At 42.3% G+C, this 23,484-nt stretch overlaps 3 protein-coding genes across 4 annotated transcripts; 2 read left to right on the top strand and 1 right to left on the bottom strand.

Annotated features, from left to right (window-relative positions):
* The first annotated feature begins 1,359 nt into the window (after nt 1-1,359).
* LOC133909957 (uncharacterized) lies at nt 1,360-2,370 on the top strand. Its single transcript, XM_062352483.1, has 2 exons — nt 1,360-1,861; nt 1,946-2,370. The coding sequence occupies exons 1-2, from the start codon at nt 1,679-1,681 to the stop codon at nt 2,204-2,206; spliced, it is 444 nt and encodes a 147-aa protein (XP_062208467.1). The 5' UTR covers nt 1,360-1,678; the 3' UTR covers nt 2,207-2,370.
* A 965-nt stretch (nt 2,371-3,335) lies between these two features.
* LOC133904333 (uncharacterized) lies at nt 3,336-5,306 on the bottom strand. Its single transcript, XM_062345804.1, has 3 exons — nt 4,860-5,306; nt 4,051-4,772; nt 3,336-3,954 (listed from the first exon to the last, which is right to left on the bottom strand). Exons 1-3 carry the CDS (start codon nt 5,304-5,306, stop codon nt 3,336-3,338), a joined length of 1,788 nt encoding a protein of 595 aa, XP_062201788.1.
* A 632-nt stretch (nt 5,307-5,938) lies between these two features.
* Nucleotides 5,939-11,476, top strand: LOC133905255 (DNA repair protein RAD51 homolog 3-like). 2 transcript variants are annotated; one of them, XR_009907597.1, is made up of 7 exons: nt 5,939-6,167; nt 6,888-7,010; nt 7,372-7,555; nt 7,636-7,862; nt 8,124-8,209; nt 8,685-8,751; nt 10,945-11,476. XR_009907597.1 is itself a non-coding variant. In XM_062346992.1 (7 exons), exons 2-7 carry the CDS (start codon nt 6,897-6,899, stop codon nt 10,986-10,988), a joined length of 768 nt encoding a protein of 255 aa, XP_062202976.1. In that variant the 5' UTR covers nt 5,939-6,167; nt 6,888-6,896; the 3' UTR covers nt 10,989-11,476. The 2 variants fall into 2 exon arrangements, 1 of the variants encoding a protein (XP_062202976.1); XM_062346992.1 differs by having other exon boundaries at nt 8,078-8,209.
* The last annotated feature ends 12,008 nt before the right edge of the window (nt 11,477-23,484 follow it).

The raw sequence follows: 23,484 nt of genomic DNA, 5'->3' as shown, positions 1-23,484 counted from the left end.
GTTCACGGGGAGTTGTCTGCTTGGAGGGAATGCCCTCTGAACGGGCACAAACCTACCTCTTCATCATGTATAAATCAATACACACATTCAATGAAATGAATTAATCTCTTAGTTACTCAGTCTCATGATCTCTCTGTTTTCTGTTTTACTCAAACAATGTGCAACCGGAGAAGCCGCTTTTGAGAAGCCCATCCCAAAAGCGACAAGTTTGTTTAGGTTTCCTACTTCCAGGGGTTAGAGGCCGAGCAGAAGCTCGAAGTGTAAGGCTCTGTTTGTTTCCTCTGGATTTTGGATTGTGGATTGTAGAAACTCATCTTGAGCGGATTGTGGATTGTACCATAATCCAAGCATATATTTGCAGAATACACTTTTAGAATCTGACTATTTATTTACAGAATACATAATCTATAATCAGAATCTACAATTCAAAGCAAACAAACATGACATAAGTAGCTCCAATGTGTATGCAGAAGGAACCGAGGGGAGATAGAGGAGCCATTCGATTCGATTTAGACATTGTGGCAGCCGAACCGAGAGCAAAGGTTTCTCGGTTTGCATCTCAGATCCGGTTCAAACCGAGGCGAATAAACAAATCCAACTTGGTAGTGGAAGACGTCCTCCCCTAAAGTATTCGCGAGCCTACGGCTGTCCCCGGATCGAGCTCGACGATGCCAAGATCCCATAGAACCTCTACGTAGACCGGATCCGCATCCTCTGATTTTGCTTCGGCAAAAGCAGATATGCTACAGTAACAAGCTGTATTTTTACTGTTCACAACCTCACGAATTACTTAAAAAAAGTCAGAGGAGGCGGCCAAGAGCGCCAACGGCAGAGGACGGATTAGGTCACCACTTTTGTCTCGTCCTAGGACCAGCCCTGCTTCCTGTCCAGTTCCTTGCCCTCCCCCCCATGCCTGACTCCACCGCATATAGCTGTGACACGCCATCTCCTGCCATCGCTCATGCCTGGTGCCAGAGCCGACATGCTAGCGCCGCCCTCTCTCACCTTGGGACCCGAGATTGAGAAGCGGGCATTGGCCTTGTCGTGTCGGTGGACCGAACGTCGACCGGACAAGCGAAGAGCAGGAAATGGAGATCTCTGGGCCTTTTTCTCCTCTAGCTTTCGAACCCAGTCCATAGCATTCTAGGCCCATCACCCTTCGGTGAGGGTCTTCTTCCCCAAATCAACGGGGAAATTTGGGATTTTGCCACTCCCGTCGTTGCCGCTAGCTAAAATGCCATCGGTGAACACGAATACGTTAAAATGCCACTCTCGCCGATACCCACCTCGCTACAATGCCACCATTCTTTTTCTCATCAATTTCTTATCTGTTTCAGCTAAAATAGAGGATGGATGGACTACTTTGCCCCTGCCGATTGACAACTCCTCTCTCAGTTAATTTTCGGGATCTCATTTCTTTTCTCTTCGCCCGCACGTAGTCCCCAGGCGTGAGTCCGCCCCAAGGCGCTCCCCGGTGCCTCCACTGCTGCTACTCCGACAGCCGTCGCTGCAGCAGTTTCGACGGCCCTCCCCGAGCGCAAAGGTGACGCCCGCCGCTCCCTCCTTCCATCCGAACAGGCCCTCCTCCACTGTGTCGAATCGAAGCACTGGACCAACGCATCCCCAACGCAGCCGCCGGTCCCCTCATCGGTGTTGGTCGCCTTTGCTGCTCGAGAGGATGTCGCAAGGAAGCTTCTGTGGCCGCTTCGTCGCAAGAACAGGCGCCATGTCTCAAGTGCAGATAGGCCATAGTGGCCTCCCACTCGTCCCTTTCCCTAGGTGCGGTGAGCAGGTGTTGGAGCTCAAATCATGGAAACATGGGGGGCGTATCTTCTTCAAATGCCGCAAGAATGAAATAGAAGTAAGTTAACTTTGCTGCATTTCTTCGATTGGGAGTTAGATGTTTGTAAATTGGGGCTAATTTGCATCTTTTTCGTGACAATAGATGCCCAGTAGATGCGGCTTTTTCAAGTGGCTCGAGGAGTATCAGGAGTTCCTTGTGGAGTCTGGTTTCTCTCAAATGGATGGGCGACAGAGTGCAGACATCCAGGCACTTGGTGGTACAGTCGACATGAAGATGAAAGGAAATGGTAGAGTTGAGGAAAGGATGGACAAGCTGATCAAATTGGTGCAGTTGATGGTGCTGAGCAATGTAGTCATTGCTGTTGTGGTCATATTCGGTGTGATTGTGATGCGTGTTAAGTGATGTAGTAGCAATGCTAGGCATGTGGTCAGAGAATGATGTTATATGTGAAGTGTGTACAAATTGAGGTGTTAGCTGTACCATGTGTTACATTGTTCAGTTTTAGGATTTGCCTATTCTACATGGGCATGCAATATCTGAACTTGTAAAGGATATGGGTTTGCGAAGAAGGGATGTTATGAAATTGTTCTGCTTTGATTCTAAATTACATAGATGACATGTGAATTTATTTTTCGCTTAGCCATAGCAGACTTTTCAGGCATATGACTACCATGTGGTCCTCCTCTATATGATTAGATCACTGAACATACGTGCACAGGCAGACCAACACCGATGAGGCAGATAAGCAAAATAAATCTATGCCTGAACATACATATATGGGACTGCAGCTAAGTTTTTTTTAGAAACCCAGTATTGCAAGCACATACACATATTGGCAGCTAAGGCAAGGTGATTGAAACAATACATATCAGTTCACATCTAGGAAATAAGACTAAAATACATATCAACCTACATCTCAGTTCATATTGGACTGCAGCACAATATCAGTTCAAAATGCTTGTCAGCTAGTTCCTCTTCTTTTTTGGAGTCATCTTCTTTGGTGGAGACTTATTGGATGGAGGTGAGGAGGTCATGGTGGATTGATTGGAGGCACCTTCACCCATCATCAACATAGCTAGGCGCCTACACATAAATAAAATGAGTGAAATTACTAGATTTTCTTAGCATTGACACGGCAATAGCTATATTTTTTTGGTGAAATACAATCTTCTCACCTTCTTGTCACCATTCCTGGGCTTTCTTGCAGAATTGATTCCCTAGTGTTCGGAGGCCGATTTGGTGTTAATACTTGACCTGTGGAGCCTTTGCTTCTACTCTTCCTAGGCTTCCTCTTCCTGCAATTTCAAAAAACAAAGTAAATGAGGTTATCAAATAATGAAACAATCTTGCAATGATTAATTGATCAAAGGATTACCTTTTCTTGGTTCCGTTAAGAGGGCATTTGTAGCTAGACTCTCTATGACCCAATCCAGCACATCTGTTACACTTGACAGGCCCTCTAATCATCCTTTTCTGTGGTCCTTCACCATCTTCCTTTTGCTTTGACTTGCCACCTGACTTGCTACCACCTTCAAGGCAGCCTTTGATCCTCTTTTTTCTTTGTCTTCCAACTTTTGGCAAGAGGTGCACCCAATTCAAATGGCAGCTCCACATTTGGCCATTGTGACTTGTCCGGAAGTGGCTCTATCAATCTCTTATACACTTCCTTGAACTTTTCCAACGAGTAGTAGTCATCAACAAAGTTCTCCATCTTCACATTCCTAGCCTGTTGTGTTGTTATGAAGGCCAAAGCATGCTGACAAGGCTTTCCGGTGTGCTGCCACTCAAGACATGTACACTCATGTTCATGTGACTTTACAACATGCCTAGCCTGCTTGTTGCTATTGTCCCACACTTGTGCAGCATTACTGTCAGCTTTCACAACTGTCAAGTGTCCTAATCCTCTAGTCCTTGCCTTCAGTTGATGTAGGATTGCTGGTAGTATCTTGCCATGCAACCTTTCTCCAATCCTTCTTCTCTTTTCCCACAGAATCATTATCATCTCCCTCAACTTGTCAACAAGCTCAGTGACAGGAAGATCCTTTATGTCCGAGATCCAGTTGTTGAAACACTTAGCTAAATTGTTGGTGACATAATCACACTTGATAGCCGGGTTGAAGGCACATCTCATCCACAGCAATGAATGGTGCCTGCTCAGCCAATCATACACCTCAGGTGTACTTGACATAATAGTGGTCAAGTGCTGCTAAAACACGTCCTCCCTATACGCCCTAGCTGCAGGATACATTTGTTGAAAGGTGTCACCACTGAATCTCTTGATGAAATTCTGCATAAGATGCCTGAAGCACTCCCTTTGTTCAACACGAGGGAACACCTCTTTCACAGCATTCTCTAATCTTTTGCAAGCATCTGTACAAATAGCAAGCAGTGGAAGATCTCCTATCGCCTTATGCAACTGCCTCATAAACCAAGTCCAATTATCCTCTGTTTCAGAGACCATGAAGCCAAAAGCAAGAGGATACATCCAATTATGGCCATCTAGACCACATGCTGAAGCTAAATGCCCATTCCACCTTCCACTTAATGCAGTGGAGTCTATACTCAGGTATGGTCTACATCCTCCTAAGAAACCCTCAATGCAGGGGCCAAGAGCACAAAAAAACCTATGAAAATAAACCCTGCCATCAACCTCCTTGGTGTCAATCTCAATCACACTACTTGGTGACCTCTTCAATACCTCTACCTTCCAATTGTACAATTGTTGAAAACTCTCTTCCCAACTACCATACAACTCCTGCAAAGCTTTCTCTTTTCCCTTCCACACTGTGTCATATGCAATGGTGCATTTGTGATCATCCTGCAGTCTGCTCTGTAACTCTTTGGCACCCATATTGGGACTCTTTCTAAGAATTGGAATAGCCTTATCAGCAACCCAGGCACTTGTAGGTGTAGTAGTCTTCCTGCGGCTACTAGATGTACATGTGTGACCATCCATCACTACAGTAACCTGCAATAACAACAATGTGCTTGTTAAAGAACCAATAAGTACAAACATACTTGAAACAAATGTCAATGTTAGACACAAAGTTAGTACCATAATAGTCTTGTTGTCAGACTGCACGCGGCCAACAATGCGCCAACAGCAACCATCACCTTTGCAGTACCCTCTATATCTACTTGGATCAGTTTTCTCGATTCCCAATTCGAATTCCTTGTTCATAGCAAATTGTCTCATAGCCAATCGAAATTCCTTCATGTTAGGGTACTTAGAGCCAAGATCCATGCAAGGGTTATTCTTGTCATGCACCATCACCCTCTCCTCTGGGATAGCATCATCAATGGGTATGGCTGCACCATGAGTACCATCCACAACAGAGACTCCTTCAGCACTTGCTTTGGCTGCATTCTGTCTAGCTTCCTCTGCCTTTTCATCCTCATCCCTCAATCCCAACAACAAATACAATTGGTCATCGGTGATTATTTGTATCCTTCCTTCCTCATCTTGTTTTTCCTCTATTTGTAGCATATCCCAATCAACCATCGGCACTCTTGGTTGACTTGTGTTCGCACCATACTCAAGCAAAAGTTGCACATCTACTACTGTTCCAGCAGGTTCTACATGTTCTACATCTAGCCTAATCGAAATTGTTGGAAATTGAAGAAGAAGAAGAAGAAAATGAGTTAGGGGAGCTTCATCTGTACTGTGCTAACGTTAGATCGGCGCGAAATCATAAGAAAAAGAGAAATGACATACCCCGCAAAGGCATCAATTGGGTTGTCTTCCATCCAACCGGTCACACGCAACTACTAGCAAGCATACTCCACCTAGGGTTCCAATCAGAGAAAAGAATTGAGGAAAGGGCATAGGAGGAGCATCTCAAATGGAAGAAGAGGGCGGCGGGTGTCACCTGCGCAGTCGGGGAGGCTGTCGGAGCTGCTGCAATGGGGGCCGTCGGAGCTGCTGTGGAGTCGCCTGCTGCCTGCGTGCCAGCGGAGAGAAAGGAACTGAGCCGTGCGTCTTTGCCTGCAGTGGAGGCCTCGATTCAGCCAGAGGCAAAGTAGTCCATCCATCCTCTATTTTAACCGAAACAGATAAGAAATTGAGGACAAAAAGGACTGTAGCATTGTAGCGAGGTGGGTATCAGCGAGAGTGGCATTTTATCATATTCGTGTTCACCGATGGCATTTTAGCTAGCGGCAACGACGGGAGTGGCAAAATCCCAAATTTCCCCAAATCAACGCAGGTTGCAGGTCTTCGACTCACTCCGACAATGCCTAGGGGCTAGTGGTGCTCGCCGGCGAGGGGGAGGGGGTCTCGCCGCCGGCACTAGGTAGGGCGGCCGCCCAACCTCGCCCTATTTCTATGGGATGGCATCGGGTGGGGATCCACCCGTACTAGCTGGTAAGCCCTAGCTTGCTGCAGCTCTTCGAAATCCTCCCGCTGGGTCTTTTCTTTAGTTGCTGCGAGCCAAGAAATCGAATCTGGTGCAGTGAGGTTTAGGGTAAGAGGAGGCCGATGCCCTTCGTTTTCGGTCACTGGGTGATCGATTCCGGTGTGGAGAGGTTTACGATTTTGAGTGGGAGGTGACCTTGTTCACCTCTTCTTCAGTTCTTTGGAAATGCAATGCAGCATTCTCCTCCATATGAGAAGCTTTGCGCAAGGAAACTTTATTAATTGATGAGACATTTGAAAGCGGTTGGCTATCCTATTCCAGAACAGGAAGGTGGAAAGATGCAGTCGCCCGGGTCTCATGAACTGCACCCTCGAATACCAATAGTGGACTCCATTCCTCATATCCAGTTAACCACACCCAGAGAAGTGCAGAAACATTGTATGCCCTACATAGATGTCTTTACGGCTTGCTGGGTTTAACTTGTATGTCTACAACTCTGTGATCTTCACGGCACTAAAGTGTGCCCATCTATCCTTTGTTTATGAAACAATTACTGGGGCCTGTGCTTCTGTGAGGTGTTTTCCTTGTTTGCTGCTTGTCTACTTGTGTTTAATTTCCTTCGAAGCAACAGTGCTGACTTGTGCTCATGTGCTTGATGTCTGGAGTTTCTTTAATGTAGTAATGGATTGCAACAGTACATCTTCCCACCTTATGCAAATACATCGCAGGTGCCCAAAATGCATGGGACATGCTATCTGAGGAACAGTCACAAAAACACATCGCTACTGGTTCTGGTGACATCAACAACATACTTGGTGGCGGCATTCGCTGCAAAGAAGTCACTGAGATTGGTGGGTTTCCTTTCTAACATTGTTCCTAACTAAGGAATCACTAGGACCGCTTGATTAACCATAGAATAGATTGGACGGTTCTTTATCCATTGGCTTGGTGTCCGTAACCCGTAACTTGCACTTTTATTTGCCTCAAGTAATACAGTGATGGTTTTGTCAAACCTTTTCTTCTGTTCTGATGGATTGTAGGAGTTAGTGTGTTCTTGTTCTATCATTCTATCCTGTTCTCACCTCATGTTTGGACATCTGAAAATGCCCTTCATTTTCCTTTATTAAGCAGTTAACTGAAAATAATTCTCTCAAAGTCTCAGTTGATGTATCTGAATTGACTGACCTAATGAGCAATACTAGTTTTATTCAGGTGGTGTCCCTAGAGTCGGTAAAACTCAACTGGGGTATGTTGTACCTTCTACTGATTACAAGTTCAGGAGAAGATCTCCCTACTAAATACAAACTTTTTTGTCAGAATTCAACTAGCAATCAATGTGTAAATCCCAGTGGCCCAGTGGAATATGGTGGCCTTGGCGGGAAAGCAGTTTATATTGGTAAATGGGTTCACAGAAGAACACTTACCATCTTGTCTCTTACTGAGAAAGCCTAATAGTAGTTGCCTTCGTCATAACAGATATGGAGGGCAGTTTCATGGTTGAGCGTGTCTACCAAATTGCTGAAGGGTGTATCAGCAACATGCTGGAGCACTTTCTGCACAGCCATGATAAGTCTTCCTCTGGCCAAAGAAAACTGCAGCCTGAGCATTTCCTCGCAGACATCTTTTACTTCCGAATTTGCAGCTATACCAAACAAATTGCAGTTATAAACTACCTGGAGAAGTTCTTCGGAGAGCATAAAGATGTGGGTTTCTTGGACAATTGTTTCTCAAGTCTAGATTTAATCACCTGAATTTTACCTGTTGTTTTGTCTCTTAAAATTTCTCATCAAGATGATTACTTTTTTGCAATTGGGCAACTGTAATGTACAGTAATTATTTCTCTCCCAGTCCTTTGTTTTGCAATCCACAACAATTTGACTAGTGTTTAAAAGTAAAGATTTGTCTATCTACTTCACAGGTACGTATAGTTATTATTGATAGTGTCACTTTCCACTTTCGACAAGATTTTGATGATCTGGCTCTGAGGACCAGAGTGCTCAGTGGATTATCATTGAAATTGATGAAGATTGCAAAAGCATACAACTTAGCGGTAAGTTGCCCATCATGTGGATCAAGGGTCTGCACTTGTGATGCAGGAACTACTATCAGAATTGGTTTTCTAAAACAGATGTTCGTGTACAGCTTTACATTTCATTTTCCCACTAAACTTCAGCTATGATTAAACTAGTGAGAAACTCTACCAGCTGAACTCGGTTTGGGTAGTCTGGGTGGTTATACAACAGATGAATTTCCTATAAATCAAATGATACCTATTATGCTAGGCCAGCAGAAGTAAACGGGATTTACTCTGTATAAACACATGCCTTTATTCATTAGTTTATTTGTGTGACTGTGTGCCTTCTTTTTTTGGTTGGGGGGGGGGGGGCACGGATTTTTCAAGGACTGTGAGGTAGAGATAGCTATCTTGTTCATTTCTACAAACAGCTTAATGATGATTGTATGTTGAGGTAGAGATAACCTATTCAATGATGCTAACATACTTATCGTTTTGTTTCGTTGAGCAGGTTGTCTTGTTGAACCAAGTCACTACTAAATTTACAGAAGGGTCGTTTCAGTTGACTCTTGCTCTAGGTCAGTTTTTATTCGTACAATTATAACCTTTACTTCATCTTCAAATCTATGTTGGATACTTATGATTTCTATTATTCTCAAAATACCTACTGAAATCAACAAATCCCCCTAATCATGTGGTTATGTTATTAATGTTACCTCTCTGTACTTCTAGTTCTGGACATACATTTCCAATGGCTCTAAGCTAGTCAAAACTGCTGAAATGTGTTATGAACTTTGAGCCTTTACTAACCACAAGAAAGACTTTGGTCCCTAATATTATAACTGCATGCTTAATTTGAAATGTAGTTGTGTTTTTCTATAATTGTAGCATATGTAGTATACATCTCTTATTAATCTACACCGTTATAATATAGCCCCACCAAAAGAAGCAGTGTAGCATTCTGCGCATGGATACTGTAGCATAAGGGTGCAAATGGGGCGGGCATGCAGCTAATTCGCTGGGCCAGCCCGCACCACAAGCCCACAAAACACTGCCAGTCCACCTGCATAGGTCAAGCGGGTCTTTGCGGGCATCCCACAAACGCCAACGGCACCGCAACACCCACGAAGCTCCCATCATAGCCCTAGCCGACTGGGCGTCCTCATCCACTGGCGCATGTCGTCTGAGCATTCTCCACTGCTCCCATCGTCCATGCGCCCTCTGCAGCCGCTCCCATCTCCCTGCTCCCTCCTTCGCCGCCCTCTTCTTCGCGTCCTCGGCTGCCACGCACGACAAGCACAAACGTGCGCCGTCCATGGATTCAGGACCCTTCAACGTGGTTGCTGGGTGGCCCAAGAAGCGAAGAGCTTGGGCTGGAACGCTGGACCTCGAGGAGTTGCCCGTTGCGGCGAAGGAGGCCAAGCAACAGAGGCATGTGTGGGGAGGTACTGGAATTGGAGGTGTTTTGTCCATGGCATTTGAGGAAGCTTATGCAAAACATAAGTCAAATCCTGTTGTGATACTATAGTCTATGGGATTTGTAACTAGATTAGCACTTTAATCTGGTTCTTTCGATTTTTCTGATTTTTTTAAAAATATGTAGCAGCTACTAGTGTAGCTATACTTATCAGCTAGCTTATCTAACTTATGTGGGTTGGCGGGCGCCACATCTTGTGCATGCGGGCTTAGCGGGCTGGCCACACCTGCCCACGTATGACTTTGTGGCTGGTGCGGACGTGGGCAGACAGCGGTAACCCGCCCCACTTGCATCCTTACTGTAGCAACAATCCTATAAGTTAGTTCTGGTTTATCTCTAAATAGGTTAATTGTTATCTTTAAGCTAAAAGGTAAGATTTGATTAATTGTGTTTGTTAAGGCCTGCTCCTAAATAGGGGGGCACGACATCTATTTGAGGCAAGCAATGAAGATAAATTAATCCAGTCCCTCCCCCAAGTTCGTCATTTCAATCTATAGTCTCCTCCCATCCCAAGCAGTCGCTGCTGCTATCTATCTTCCTTGATGTGTTTACCCTGATGATCTAAGGATCATAAAACATGGATTCTTTGCTACTTATCTTAATTAATCACATTCTCTCTGTGATTGTTTACTCCTTTTTTTATTAATGTGAGAATTTATAGCCCTCGAAGAGGAGGTGCCCTTAACCTTATCTGAAGGTTACATGCGACAGATCCAACGTCTGTCTATATCTACATTTTTCTGACCTTTGCAGAGGCCCTGTTCGTCTGATTCATTCGGCTGCTTTTTTTAATCTGAAACAACTATTTCAGGCTAACCACTGATAAATTGCTAAACTGGTAGTTCTGCTGGCGTCCAAGTACTTCCTCCGGTTATAAATACTTGTTGTTTTTGACTTTTTGCGGTTTTGACGTGCAACGTTGACCATGATTTTTTATTAGAATATAGTTATAATATCTAATAAAAATATAATATTATGAAAGTAATTTTCAAGAAAAATCTACCCGTGTGATTTTTATGTTTCCAAACTAAATATTTTGGAAACTATTGACGGTCAAAGTTTTAAAAGTTTGATCAGATATTGGTTAAAGCGACAAATATTTATGACCGAAAGGAGTACATTGTCAATGGGGTTGGGCGAACGTCTGGCAAAATTAGTTTTGAGGTTGATGAGTAACTCACCGGTTTATTAGTTTATTTCTTCAGTTCTGCAAGCAACATGTTCTTCTGAATGACATGGATTTGACACTTGAACCGTTGGTTAAAAGGGATGAGGAAATGATCTTGTTATGCAGGTGACAGTTGGTCCCACCCGTGCACAAATCGACTGATTCTGTAATGGAATGGAAACGAGCGATATGCATACCCCTTCACTTCCGGTTGCTTCAGCACCGTACACAGTGACAGGCAAATGGGTGCGGGATGCTGGGAGTTCAAATTGCAAGCGAGTCCGAGTGATGTAGCGATCTTTGGCGTCGAACTCGTGTATCTCCACTATGCTCTTGCGTGTAAACTGTGTTCATTCGTCATAGATCTTTTGGACACGTTAGGTGATTGACAGTAGATTGGTAGAGAATCATACCATTTTGTGGTGTCTAGATTGCTTTATGCCATAACTAATACGTACGTTCTATAGTCCCTTCTGTCTGAACATGTGACACATACAGTCAGTAAGCCTATAACTACCAGCACATATATTATGTGTCTAGATTAAAAATCTAGGTACTGTTATACTATTTTTAGTTACAATCTAAAAAATAGTAGAGTTATAATTCGTGAAACAATGAGTTACAACCATATATAAATAAATAAAAATTTGAGTTACAATTGCGTTACGAATGAATGTAACTTTGAACAAATTTCTTATTTAATAATGTACAATTTAAAAAAAATACGATTATAATCATAGCACAATCTAAAACGTAATTTGTTATCTTCTCGTATTGTAATCATGTGCTTCTGGATGAGTGGTAACCAGTCTACTTTCGGATTGTATTGTTGTAACTAATGTGGTATAACAGTAAAATACAGTACGTTTCGGCACAGAATAGATTATCCTTATATAATACAACTACAGTGTGGGCATTTGCATAAGTATGGATGTATGCACTGTACTAAGAATGTAATGGATAGTTAGTTCCTATTTTTCAGTGCCTTTACAATTTGTGAGCATATCAAGATATGCGCATTGGAGTGCTGGTTTGGTAAACATGACCTTTGCTTGTACTGCTTTGAAAAACTACTTTGGAAAGCCTTTTTTTTTTCTCAGTTTGGTCTTTAGACTTTAGGGGACCTATCGCCAGTGTGTGATTATATGTTGAACTGCATCTTAACTGGAACAACTTTGCTCTATATGTTTCGGTATAGTAAACAGGATCTGCTCAGTGATGCTAGACTTGCTATTTCAGGTTCCACAACGGGACGCCCGTCTTACTAGTTTTCCTTTTTACTAGTAATTGTATATATATTTCATACACATAGAATTAATTTAGAATAGAGTAATTTGAAGAAGTAAAAGAATATAGTATAACAAAACACTCTTTCTCTGAAAGTTGATGTTATAGGTGAAGTGCAGAAGGCGACGTATTTTCTGGAGAAACTTGACAATGAAGGTATGTAAGGTAAATATTATCTAAGATAAATAATGAGAGATTAAATATATTTTTAGAAGGAAAAATAAGGAGAATATTTTTAAAAGTGGATGTTTAATTAACTCGGGTGGGTAGTGAGAATCGTATGACCCTCCATCACGTGTATTTATGTATGAATTGATTCGCTTTATCCCAGCATCTTCTTTGGTTGTCAGCTTAGTAGGACTCGTTGCAAGAATTGTTCACCAATAAAAAAATGTCAGTGTCCTAGAATAAATGAGACTGCTAACCATCATGTTTCCGTGTGGAACCACTGGAAAGTCAGTGTCTGTGTTCATATTTAGAGCCATCCTTTTTCAGGTCATTTTGGGCAAAGCAAGCTGCGCCAGCTGAGTAGCATGATGCTCATAGAGCTGGTGAGAATCTATATCATCATCGTACTGGTACAGGTGCTGTCACTGAAATTGGTGAGGATTGCTTATGGTCAACTGCAGTACAAGGGTCCCAAGTACAGGGTAAAGCATGTCTCAAAAGAGTACTGGTACAGGTGCCGTCACTGAAATTGGTGAGGATTGCGTATGGTCAACTGCAGTACAAGGGTCCAAAGTGCAGGGTAAAAAATGTCTCAAAAGAGTGCAGGAAGGACAAAAGAACTGCTTTTCAACCCCACATCCTATAGAGGGGCTACGCGATTTAAGAAATTGGACATGACGGTGCCCCGTTGAAGATCAAACTACATATACGTACCCTGCAAAAACGGAAGGAAAACAAACCTCCATAGAACGTGTTTAGAACACCGTGATTGGACAGGAATTTTATAGAACTCAGGGCCATGCAAAACTGCCGGTGAAATTTTCCTTGTGAGACCAATTTTTATTTTACCGAAATGACGTGCTTGTAGACAGAAATATCTCCGTTTCCGAGAGCAGAGTAACAAAATGTTTTACAAGACCATGACCTCCCCCCCTATAGCAAGCAACTCCACAAGAAGCACACCAAAACTGTATACATCGCTCTTCTATGTGAGACGCTCTGTACTATAGTATATAGGGTCCAAGTACTTATATTATAGATTAAAAGTGGCGACTAAAGAAGTGAATAGTGGAAGCAAATTTTATAGAACCGAATTCTACGAAAGATCTCTTTTTCTGTGATGACACGTGTCTTCTTATTCTCTCTTCTCTTCAGTTCAGTCGTTAGATCAGAGGATATGTAGTTAGATTAGAATCTTATGGAGGTCTTTCGTAGGAATATCTTATAGAATTTGTTTTCGTGCATAGGCATCTCAACTATTTCTTACGAAATAGATAACCTTCTTCTATTTTTAATCACCCAACGAAAGCAAAATACTTAGAGAAATAAAGTAAGATAGAAAGTTTAATGCAATATGACTCTACGAATGGAATATGAACCATATGTTCTATTTAAAATCATTCTATATATCTTTGTATCTAAAAGCTCGTAACTTTAAAGATGAACGAAATAGAGATGAGATCACCGGGCAAGTAAACTCCCCAAGATGATGGTCTAGAGGCAAGAGAATTTAAGACCCCATTACATATGCATGTGTATGTGAATTCTATATCTCTAGCATCAAGAAAAACAACTTCCCAAGGTGTTAAAATTTCAGCTCAAAAAGAAAAACAAAAATCAATAACAAAACATCAAGAACTTGCAAACTTGTAAAGGAACCAATAGAAGGAAGCTAGAATGAGGAGAATTCAAGCATATGCAAAAACTTAAACTTCATTACTCAAAGAGGTTAGCTCTATTTTAGGCGGACTACAAAGATTTATCTCTCAAAACTCTCACATATTATATAGGCTAAGCACTCATCTCCACTCATCTAAAACCCTAGCATAAGGCTCTCATATGGATGGCTTAAGGGGGTGTAGCATCCCAACCAGCCAAACCCCTCTATTTATAGCTTAGAAAATTTGACCCCTAAGTTTCATTGATCGTTCCCAAAATATTTCTCTCTTGTAGTATATTCCTACCTACCATCGGGGGTATTTTGGTCTATTTTCTCCTTCATCCATCGGGCGACTGTGGCGCATTTACAACTTAGCTTCGCTTCGACACAAGTTTCACGATGATGCCACATGCACTCCATCTGTCCACGGTTTTGTGGCCAAACTGGAAAACCGACTCGCATTGGAACCTGATTTGCATTCCTCTCTGCAAAAATTAGTCCGGTGATCATAAATCCCAACACCAGACAATTCGGTGAACACCTCGACATTTGCCTCATAACTTAAAGGCTCCGGTGATACTCTCTGGTGTTCACATACCTATTATCGGACCATCCGGTGAGTACATCATCATTAGAACTTAGTTTTTCAACCTCTTCGGAAATCTTTGTCCGATGAAGCCTCCAGCGATCACACGTGCACACACCAGACTATTCGATGAGGCTAACGCACCAGACTTTCACATTTGCACCATTATCTGGAAAAATTAGTCCGGTGCTCACTCTCACCCACACCGGACCTTCTGGTCAATGAATTTTTCTCTACCTTTGTGCTAAAAAGCTCCAGTACTCACATCTACCACACACCGGACTATCCGATAAGGTAAAAAACCCTCACACCAGACTATCTGGTGAGTGTAAGCTTCCTGCACCAAGACAACTATACAAACTCTTTTTTTTTCCAGCTTTGGTTAGACAAAATCAACATTGCAGTATATAACCATGTATTGCTAACCAACAAAAGCCACATAAACATCAATCACTCATCACACAAGATAAACCAAGACACATCTTAACTTGGTTTCTCAATCTCCCCCTTGATGAGTGCATTGACAACATCACAAAAAATAAAGGAAGGTTTGAATATCGCACGAGAAGCTCATCCAAGTGACAAAAACTTGAGAAAGAGCAAGAATATGTCACTTGGTATAAGAAGATTACAAAAGCTCGAAGAGAAAAAGGAGACTCGCCAAAAAGCAAATAAAAACGCAAAAATGCAAAAGATGATCCCCCTGTGCTCCCCATTGATGAATGCACATGTTATATTTTCTCCCCCTTTGAGACTTGCTTTTATGATTTCTCCCCCTTTAGCAATGCAAACATCAAGGATAAAATATTATGCAATGTACGAATATGCAATCCTAATGAACTTTCACAAGTATACCACAAAGCATTTGCAAGAGCTAGAATTGTTAAAGGGCTACAAAACTAAGAAGGTGGAGCTCATAATTACATAGAGGCTAAAAAAAAGACAGTGATACAAGAACATAAAGCATTACAAGCTAAACTTGCAGAATTGGTTAGCACATTGAAGTTCACATAGCTGAATCATATTCAAAGTGATCACCACATAAGCATCCATTTGTGCCGAGGCAATACAAGCGTGAAGAACTAGTCAATTTCAACCTCAAACTACGCAAACAAGAGTTCAGGATATAGGGCTTTGCCAATGCTCACATTTAAAACCAAGACTTAGATTGATCAAGTGGTTAAAGAGAATTAACATTTAGGCACATTTCTCTCTTTTTCAATTTATCCTCAAGTTGCCTCTTATCTAAGTAAAGTGTCGCGCGATTGGGTACGACAAACACCTTGAGGCTTCAAGACAACCATATTAGATCATATTTTAGCACAAGAGACTTGATTTTTCATGATTATTCAATTTGCACAAGATATCAATATGGTCACAAGATCAAGTAAAGTAGTGCCTTTGTGACACAAGGAACACATGTTCCCCTAAGGTTCTATCATGAGCTAAATATTTAACAAAGACAGAAAATATAGTGTAATATTCTTCAATCCACTGTCTTGAACCAAGAAGTCCTAGAACAAGATATTCATCAAACTAGTCTTAACACAAGCATTGACTAAGCCTAAGAAAATACGAACATGGTGATAAAAAAAGTAGCATTTCATAGCCTTCATGATTCATAAAATTGCCAAATTTCATCTTAGAGAAAGCTAGCTTGCTCGAGATGTTTCATGTCAAAGCATCAAGAAGAGCCTAGGATTAAAAGATTGCTCCACACAATGACTCAACTTAGTCCAAATTCAAATCTAGCATAAGAAAATACCAAAAACCATACAAGTCAAACCTCAATTACTATGATTATCTTACATGATGAGATGCAATGCAAATACTCAAAAGTAAGATAAATTATTTACAAGAGCAACTCCCCCTCACACAATGTCATAGGGATGACACACTCTAAGCTCTCATCTTAAATAAGCAAATTTGGTTGCTTCTAGAGGCTTGGTGAATATGTCGGCTAGCTGATGTTGGGTATCAATGTAGCTCAACTCAATATCTCCTTTCTCATTGTGATCTCTCAGAAAGTGAAATCTCACATCTATGTGTTTGGTTCTTGAATGCTGAACTATGTTGCCAGCTAAGCTGATAGCACTAGTGTTGTCACATAAAAGTGATACACTCTTGAAATCCAACCCAAAATCTCTCAAGGTAACAACCATCCACAAAATCTGTGAGCAACAGCTAGCAGCAGCTACATATTTAGCTTCAGCAGTAGACTGCGCAACGCTAGACTGTTTGCGAGAAGATCAACACACAAGAGAAGTACTTAAGAAATGACAGGTACCAGATGTACTCTTTTTTTGTCAATTCTACAACTAGCAAAATCCACATCCAAAAAACCTCAAAAAGAGAGAAGAAGTGGTAGAATACCAAAGACCTGCCAAAGACCATACTCCAAGGTGTGCTTGAGGTACATGAGTATGCGTTTCACCGCTTGGCGGTGAGACATCTTTGGTGAAGCTTGGAAGCGTGCACACAAGCAAACGACGAAGTGAATGTCCGATCTTATCGCCGTCAGGTACAGGAGGGAGCCAATCATGCTCTTGTACTCTCGCTGGTCCACCTCCTCTCCATCTTCATCCGGATCAAGCATTGTCAAGGTAGCCATCGGTGTGGCCAAGGGCTTCGCATCGCTCATGTCGAATTTTTTCAGTAAATCCTTGGTGTACTTCATCTGGTGGACGAATGTACCTTACTTTCATTGCTCGATTTGTAGTCCGAGGAAGCAGTTGAGCTCGCCCATCATCGACATTTCAAATTATCTGCTCATAGTTTCTGCAAACTTAGCCACAAGAGCATGAGAAGAACCACTAAAGATGATATCATCCACGTAAATCTGAATAAATAGGAAATCATTGTTATGCCTGAGAGTGAACAAAGTTTTATCTACAAACCCCATCTCATACCCATGCTCTAGCAATAAAGACTTAATCTATCATACCAAGCTCGAGGAGCTTGCTTAAGCCCATACAAAGCCTTCCTAAGCTTATACACTCTATGAGGGTATTTGGGGTGCTCAAAACCTGGAGGTTGCTTGACATAGACCTCTTATTCTATGAAACCATTTAAGAAAGCACTTTTGACATCCATTTGGTACAGTTTGAAACCTTGAGATGCCACAAATGCAAGAAGAATCCTAATAACTTCTAGCGTAACTATTGGTGCAAAGGTCTCTCCAAAGTCTACCCCCTCTACTTGAGTGCAACCTTGAGCCACAAGCCTAGCCTTGTTTCTCACTACAGACCCATCCTCCCCCTATTTATTTTTGAAAACCTATTTTGTACAAATGTTGTTCTACTAGGACCCAAACTTGGTTTCTCTCAAAATGTTCTAACTCTTCATGCATGATATTGACCCAATTTAAATCAAATAAAGCATGTCCAACATCATAAGACTCGAAAAAAGCAATGAATGCAGAATCAATGAAGTGAGCATGAGAAACAGATTTTGACCTCGTTACCCTTTCACCAAGATCGTCGATCATCAGCTGTGGGGGATGTCGTCGATGAATGTGTTGAGGGGCTTCGCGTTGCGAGATGACCTCCCCTTCAAACACTGCTGGTGCAGCCTCGAAAGCAGCTAAACTGGAAGTAGAGAATGTAGGACCCTTAGCCGGTGTCGAGGAGGCAGGAACCAGCTCAGGACCTATTGTAGTAGTAGGAAGTAGTGGATCATCCTCGTTATCCCCGAAAGATAGAAGATCACTATCTACAAAAATGCTTTTGCTCATCTCCTGATCACCTGTACACTCAAAGACAGGGGTAGCATAAGGGGTTGATTCATCAAAGATCACGTCACAGGACTCCATGATGGTGTTAGTGTCAAGATTAAAGGCCATGTAAGTATGACCATGAAGAGAACACCCTAAGAAAATGCCATCAGAAGAATGCGACTCGAACTTTTTAAGATTGCCACGCTTTAGGATGAAGCACCGTCACCCAAAAACTCTCAAATACGAATCCTTCAGCTTCCTCCTAAAACACAACTCACAAGAAGTCAAATTCAAGATCGAACGCAAAAAAATTCTATTGGAGATGTAGCACACCATGCTAATGGCCTCAGCCCAAAACTTCCTAGGAGTCCTATGCTCATCGAACATCATCCTAGCCATCTCACCAAAGTGCGATTCTTCCTCTCAACAACGCCATTCTGCTGAGGAACGCGTGGTGCAAAAAGTTGATACTCAATGCCATGCTCAAGACAGAAAGCATCAAAAAGATAGTTCTTGAACTCGGTGCCATTATCGTTGTGAATTGCTTCCAATGCAACAGGGAGTTCTTTGAACAATATCAAAGATAAGCTCCAAAAGTATGAAAATACTTCATCCTTGCTCACAAAAAAGTAGACCCAAGAGTAGCGAGAGAAATCATCAACAATGACAAGTACATACCACTTCCCACCCGCCGAACAAACCTAGGAAGGACCAACATTGTCCATATAGAGAAGTTCTCTTGGTCGTTCAGTCATCACCAGATTGACTGGTGGGTGAGAGGTAGCAACCATCTTGCCATGCCAACAGGGAGCACAAACAAGATTCTCTCAAATTTGAGCTTGGACAATTCTCGGATCAAGCCTAGGACACTCAAACAAGTAAGCAAATCAAAGCTCATGTGCCCTAGTCTCCTATGCCACATCTAAAGCTTAGAAGAAGATTGAGCAATCAAACAACGAGAAGAACCAAGAGACTCAGAAATATTAGCTCAAAAAACTCTCCTAACTCTGAAAATCTTACAAATCAAAGCACTAGATGAATTAAGAACTCGAGAAGTATCACGTTTGAAACGCACTTCCAAGTCCTCATCTAGCAACTGAGATACAAAGAGAAGATTGTATCACAGATGCTCTACCAAAGCCACATCCTTGAGAGTAAAACTCCCATTCACCCTTACTATACCTTTGGCTTTCACACTTCCTTTCCGATCATCCTCGAAAGTGATGTACTCATGCCGCTTCCTCGGGGTAAGGCTAGAGAATCATGATGCATCTCTGGTCATATGGCACGAACAACCGGAGTCAATGAGCCACTTATTCTCCAGGCCTCCATCTGCCACCTACATGTGAGAAGAGTAGTAGGTGGATGACTCGGTACTGGGGTTAGTCATAAACTTTTTGGGAATCTAGTACTGGGTCATTCACCCTAAGGTAGTAAAAGTAGGTGCATGCAAATTAATTCTATCACTAGCACACTAGGGATGAGTACCACGCCGAGGAGAGTGTGGTCTGCCAAAGTGTTACAACTCAAAGCCTCCTACACGTGAACCAAAACCATATGAGTCATAGTAGGATCTACGTCGGGCAACCTCTAGTAAGAGATTGAAAAGCACTAGGGACTCGTGAGTGGAAGCGAGAAAAATGCTCATGTATACCAACAGAGCGGTGGTACATGTCCTGGGTGCTTCACTCCCACTCACATCGCTCATCTCTCCTACGGTGAAAGCAAAACCTAACTAAGTTACCCTCTCTTTGGCAGTAGGTGCAGTGGTAGCGTCTCTCGGGAACTCGACTACCGATCACTTGGGGCTATCTCACAGGCTCTCTCATCTTGGGCTGTGGAGCTCTCTTGGGTTGTGATGCATGCTTTTTCTTTGTGGGTTGTGTAATGAGTTTCTTGATGATTTGTGGTGGGGTATTGATTTTGGACTTCTCAGTTTCTAGGGTAGTAGGTGTGGTAAACACAGTCTTATTCTTTCCAGTGTAAGCCACCCTCTCAAAACCCAACCCAAGAGCCAAACCCACCTATTGGCACACATCTTAGTCTTGGCCAAGATCAAGTTCATTTTGTCTTTGCCCTCTGAGCATTTCTCCACTAGAGAAAGAAGATACTCATTCTCGACCAAAAGTTTCTCAACTTGCCCTCAAACCTAACTGAGTTTGTCCTGAAAGATGGTGCAGGTGGAACAATTTAGCTGCACATTCTTTGAACTCCCAACACTCTCTAATCTAGATTCCAATTCCTTAATGTGCTTGGCTTTCAGTTCAACATCTTTTGCAAGCAAAGGACACTTCTTGCAAGCACTTAAGAGAGTGGACCTAGACTACTCCTCAAGAGCCTTCTTCTCAGTAGTCTCAAGTCTACTAGTAACTTGAGCATGCAAAGCCTGAAGCTCGGCAAGTTCTGTCATAACCACCAAACAACTCTCACACTCCTCATCATCACGCCTAGACTTAAGCAATGCAAGCTCAGAAGAAACAAACTCATACTTAGTCATAAGCTCCTTCAACTCACGTACAACTTTCTTAAGTAACCTATCCTGGCTAACGAGAGCATCATTGAAGGTAACGACTTGGATGGGAAGCTGGTCGTAGGAAGGTAATACCTCGGAGGGATCAAGCTCGGAGTCGCTATCGTTGTTGTTGCCCGTCATTAAGCAGAGGCTTGTGAGGTCCTTGGCTTTCTTCTTGCTCTTCATTTGTGGTTCATCCTCCTCTGAGCTCTCCTCTGAGCTTGAAGAGGTGTCGATATCGCTAAGAGCTGCCACGAACGCCCTAGAAGCCGCCTTCTTGGCCATCTTGTCACGATTCTTCTTAAAGAAGGGCTTTTTATTTTTCTTCTTGTGCTTGTCGTAGTTGTGGTCGTGGTATTCCTTCTTCTTGAGCTTAGGGCAGTCCGCCTTGAAGTGAGTGGTGTCACCACACTCAAAGTAGGCACGAGAACTGCCCCTCCTCTGGTCTCGGCGGTTGTTGTAGAAGCAGGTAAATTTCTTCATGATTAGTGCAAGATCCTCATCATTAAGAACATCCACCTACTCCTGTGTGATAGAGACCAAGGAAGACAAAGCAAAACCACCAGATAAAGTGTTAGCATAAGAAATACCAACTCTAGACTGTTGCCACTGCTAGGTCTAGAAACCAACATCATGTTCTGAGACAGGGAGTTTTCGAGACCAATCCAGGCCGCCTTGGTTATCTCGATGGACTTGAGCTTGCTGAAGAGTTCATTATAAATTAACATGTCGTAACTTGATGACTCTTCAATGCTCGATATCTTTACTTCCTATATGCTACGATCCAGAGCATAGAGAAGCTTGATCGCTCTCTCGTTGTCAGAATAGAGTAAAACATCAGGTGACCAAAGATTGCTAACAATTCCATCAAAGCAAGCAAACATGGCATCCAAAGACTCTTTGAGATCTTGCACAGCCATTTGATATTCTTAGTTGTATGTGCTTTGACGTCTATCCTTAATCTGATTAGTACCTTCATGAAAGACACTTAGAGTAGTCCAGATCTCCCGGCAGTATGGAGGTACTAAACCCTATCAAACTCATTCTGACTCAGGCTTGTGAACAAAATATTTCTAGCTTTATTGTTGGCCTCATACTGTTTGATTTGAACCTAAGTCGTGCGAGCAGCAGGGATCTCGCAGTTGGAATCAACTACCTCCCAAATTGTACTTTCTTGGCTCAAGAGATAAGCCTCCATACGCACCTTCCAGTAAAAAAATCACGGCCATCAAACAGCGAAATATTCCCACTTCTTTCCATGTCGCCTACGGATTACAAAGCCGGTTAAGGTCAACAACTGATCAAACCAGCTCTGATATCAATTGTAGGACCGAAAGTGGCGACTAGAGTGGGTGAATAGACGTCTCAACTATTTCTTGAGAAATAGATGGCCTTCTCCTACTTTTAATCACCTAACGCACCTTAAACCTTTAGCGAAAGCAAAATACTCAGAGAAAAAAAATAAGATGAAAAGTTTCAAAGCAATATGACTCCACGGATGGAAACCATAGGCTCCATTCAATACCATTCTATGTGTCTTTGTACCAAAAAGCTGGCAACTTTGAAGATAAACGAAACATAGACGAGATTACCAGGCAAGTAAACACTCCAAGATGATGGTCTAGAGGTAAAGGAATTCAATACCTGAAAGTGCATCTAGCCCCTATGTATGGTTTTGGTAATTAATGACAATACCTTTGGACTAACAATGGTGTTGAGTTTGTTAGTAGGTTGTTCCATAGGTGATGCATGGATAAAAGATATGCATGAGCTCTAGGTAAATGGGGAGATTGAAAATGCATCAAGATGAATGAGCTCTAGGTGATGCTCGGTGATGCTCATAAGAAGAAGAAGAAGCTCAATAAGATTAGAAATAAGCTTGAAGTCTAAGTTACTTGTGGAGATCAAGTAACTAAAAGGTATGCTTGTCAATAGAGTTTTATGGACTAACCCGTGTGCTATGTGTTTAAGAATGAGTGGGGTTAGGTTCTATATGAAGATTGATAATATGCATGAAGGCTAATAAGTTACTTGTGGAGATCAAGTAACTTAAGGTATAAATGTTGTCATTTAGGTTTTATGGACTAACCTATGTGCTTTGTGCTTGAGAGTGAGTTGGGGTTAGGATCCATAAGAAGGCATAAGTTGAATTGAAATCATATATGCTAAGAGTGAAGAACAAGAGTGGATTCCATATATGAAAAAGTGAATTCCTTGAAGATGTCGAATACAAAGTGGTTTTCTATGGCAAGATGGTGAAGGGCAAGCAAGACTCGGCTGCGATGGACCATCCGTGGTGAAGGGCAAGCAAATGGCTTGGCGCCGAAGGACCAAGGCGGTGGTGAAGAGCGAGTGAAGGCTTTGCGCCGATGGACCGTGCAAGGCTATGGGAAGCTATGGATGATTCACATTAATCATATGAAGAATCAAGAAGAGATGGAGTGAAGAATATATGGAAGTTGGCAACCCTCAAGGTTTGAAAGAAAAAGAAGCGGTACTTGAAAGTTTTCAAATGCTCAAAGTGGTTCAAACGAGTTTTATCTTTGAATTTGAGTATAGGTATGCCGCACTATTAAGAGGGATGCAACGTGAGCTAATTGTCGCGTCTCAGTGCTCAAGAGTTCCCAACCAAACCCAAAGTGAGAGTTTGTTGTTAAGAGTCCGGAGCGGAAAGTGGGGAAGTGTCCAAAATGGATTTTGGAGTGTTCCTAATTTGATCCTTTGTGTTTTAGGTCATG

Source organism: Phragmites australis, chromosome 2 (assembly GCF_958298935.1).
Source record: "Phragmites australis chromosome 2, lpPhrAust1.1, whole genome shotgun sequence".
Lineage (NCBI taxonomy): Eukaryota > Viridiplantae > Streptophyta > Magnoliopsida > Poales > Poaceae > Phragmites > Phragmites australis.
This window is presented reverse-complemented; position numbering and strand designations above follow the sequence as displayed.